At 37.7% G+C, this 3,063-nt stretch overlaps 1 protein-coding gene across 1 annotated transcript in view; it reads left to right on the forward strand.

Annotated features, from left to right (window-relative positions):
- Positions 1–3,063, forward strand: part of LOC106469900 (protein kinase C, brain isozyme-like) — an 80,550-nt gene that overhangs the window by 46,156 nt on the left and 31,331 nt on the right. The window contains exon 4 of the mRNA XM_013930420.2: positions 216–327. Coding sequence (XP_013785874.1) covers positions 216–327 — 112 coding nt within the window. The remainder of the gene's footprint in view (positions 1–215; positions 328–3,063) is intronic.

The raw sequence follows: 3,063 nt of genomic DNA on the forward strand, positions 1-3,063 counted from the left end.
CGTCCATACTTACACTAGTCCTACCTTTAAAACATGATTTTATATGTCTTGTTACAGGATGCCCGAACCAAACACCAGTTCGACGTCCATACTTACACTAGTCCTACCTTTAAAACATGATTTTATATGTTTTGTTACAGGATGCCCGAACCAAACACCAGTTCGACTATCCCTAGTCCTACTTTTAAAACATGATTTTATATGTCTTGTTACAGGATGCCCGAACCAAACACCAGTTCGACGTCCACACTTACACTAGTCCTACCTTCTGTGACCATTGTGGTTCTCTTCTGTACGGAATAATCCACCAAGGACTGAAATGTAAAGGTAAGTATAATTATCAGAGTAATTGTGAAGTAACCTATTCACGTGCACCATAAAAACCCATTGAAATAACAAGCGACAGGAAGTTTTTACTGTATTCATTTAGCAGAGATCTCTCTGGTGGAGCAGATAAAACTGTTGTTATTAATGGGGTTGATATTTTCATAATTCTAAAAATGTTGTGTTAACTTATTTTTCATAACGAACACCTATTTTTGTAGATTTGAAACAGCGTTATCTATACCATTATATTACAGGCTGTGACCCCCACCCTCTGTGGGCCTCTGTACGTCGGCTAGTTTCTAACAAAAACAAACTATCAATACGGATGGTGTTTTTAAAACGAGACCTTATTTTTTTTGTGCTATTTGCTCCTTTTCTCACCATAAAAATGATACATTTGATCGGCTCTCGTTTACCGAACTTGAAAACCATGAATTGAACCAAGTTTAATAGAAACATTGCGTGTTTTATAAAGGTGAGTTTTGAAGGTTGTAAGTCAAAGATTAAGACCGTTAGATCTCTGAAATGGAAACTGTAAATAACTTTAAATCGTAGAAGATGTAATAAAGGTGGCCATGTTTATTACTTTTAACCGGAATCGCTGATGAGTGCATTACGTGTGGATAATTTAAACGTGTGTGTATAAGCATGGTTTGTGGATGTTCATTTAAGATATCGGCGTCATATGACGTGCACTGCTGGGCAATGTGATTACTGCTGGTCTCATTAGAGAGTAATGATGTGAAGCATGAATTCGGGGAGTTTCATTTCGTGGCCTTCTCTGTGTTCTAATATTCTAAATGAAGTAATAAGATAGACGTAACACAACGGTGCACGTGCAGTCGAGAGAAACAATCTGTAGATTTTTCTAATTTAAATTTCTCGTATCTTTCAGTAATATATAAACTTCGTGGAGAACGTTACGTCTCGAGTTGTAGTATAACTTTCATGTAATCTTTGTCAAGAAATGTAATGGGGTTTGCATATTCTTACTAATAAAAATGTGAAGATTTCGTAACAGTGTAGCTTAGTGGTTAGCCTTCTGGGCTGCGGAGTGGAAAGTCCAAGGATCAAGCTCTCGATATGCTGTTGAATACACCCTGTTTTGTTAGCTGACAGGTTATCCTTTTTCTTTTAGTCACCAGTTTAAAATTGGGGATGCCTGAACCGTTGGGGGTCTCTGACCTGGCCGTTTAGCCTATTCATCCCATAAAGTGCCATTTAGGCTGGTTTTGTCACTCGGGGGTTACCGTATGTGTTTTGGCTGTGATGTAAAGTACCCCTGGTGGTTCAGATGGCATTTTATATCGTAACGTGTTGTTCTCTTTTATCTAGATCTTTTCACGACTAAAGACTACACGCGTCTGAGGCTTAAAATAGTTGCTTATCATGACCAGGAGTCATATAAAGACGTTTGATACATCTGGTTACATAAAGGACATTACAGCTCGTGATTCAAGTTTGCTAAGTATGACATCTCTAACTCTAAAAAGTGTTCTTAATGTAGTTGATTTTATTACATAATAACAGTATTGATTGTTTTCTATCAAAACGATACGTTATGACATTTCATAAGACATCTCCGAAGACCGTGCAGGGAGTTTAAGTCATACAAACTATTAAAACGGACAGTAAAATTAATTTCGTAGTTCTTTATTTCTCTGTGCGTGTTTTTAAATATCATCCCTCGTATCTTTGTAGATAAATAGTTGACAAGCTGATTCATAGATGTCGCCACATGGCGGTATTCATGACTAAACTATATGGACTAAGCCATGCCACAAGTCTGCACATCATACGTTGAACTTTGTATAATTGTCCTCATGATATACTCTGTAGCAAGGATTTTAAGGTTGGAAATGTTTGGATGTCGTTATTCAAACCTAAACCTATGTTTCTACTTTAATCTGATAGGTCTACATCAATTATGATAAGCATTTTCTGTGTACTTTTGACAAAATTATTTACGAGTTAATTAAGTGTAATGTTAATTTTCGAGAGAATTCAACCCCCCCCCCCCCCAAACAACAACAATTTACTTCGAAATTTATTTGGCCAAACGGAAGTCTTTTGTATTTTTGGTTTCATTTAATATTTTCAGTTTCAAGAAAGTTAGGTTTGGATAAAATAAACAAACATTTGAGCGGGAAAACTGGAATACTTTTTAAGTCTTTAGAGTTAGTCTTTCAAGGAGGCATTAATTTCTCGTTGTCCAAAGCAAATTACCTTACTACATTCCACATTGGATCTTCAAGATTTCATACATATGGGAGGATGTATTCCAAAAAAAGATGGAAATTAAACTTTTTATGTTTATAGACTATTATCATAAAAATTTAGTTTTGTTAATTAGTAGGTGCCCCCGACTCCCTTTATGACGTCATGAATATGGTGACTCTAGCATATATTGCTGATATATTTTCGTGTGCTGTTTGTTCGCCATATTTTGTCACTGGGTCAAGGTGACTATAAATGTCAAACTGGGACGCCGTTGAGCGTCGCGAAATACCAACTCGGTCTAGGCCTAATAGCCTAATATTCAACGTGGGCCCGGCATGACCAGGTGGTTAGGGCGCTCGACTCGCAATCTGAGGGTCGCGGTTTCGAATCCCCGTCACACCAAACATGCTCGCCCTTTCAGCCATGGGAGCGTTATTACGTGACGGTCAATCCCACTATTCGTTGGTAAGAGTAGCCTAAGCGTTGGTGGTGGGTGGTGATAACTAGCTGCCTTCC

The sequence above is a fragment of the Limulus polyphemus genome, unplaced genomic scaffold (genome assembly GCF_000517525.1).
Source record: "Limulus polyphemus unplaced genomic scaffold, Limulus_polyphemus-2.1.2 Scaffold3717, whole genome shotgun sequence".
NCBI classification, from domain to species: domain Eukaryota; kingdom Metazoa; phylum Arthropoda; class Merostomata; order Xiphosura; family Limulidae; genus Limulus; species Limulus polyphemus.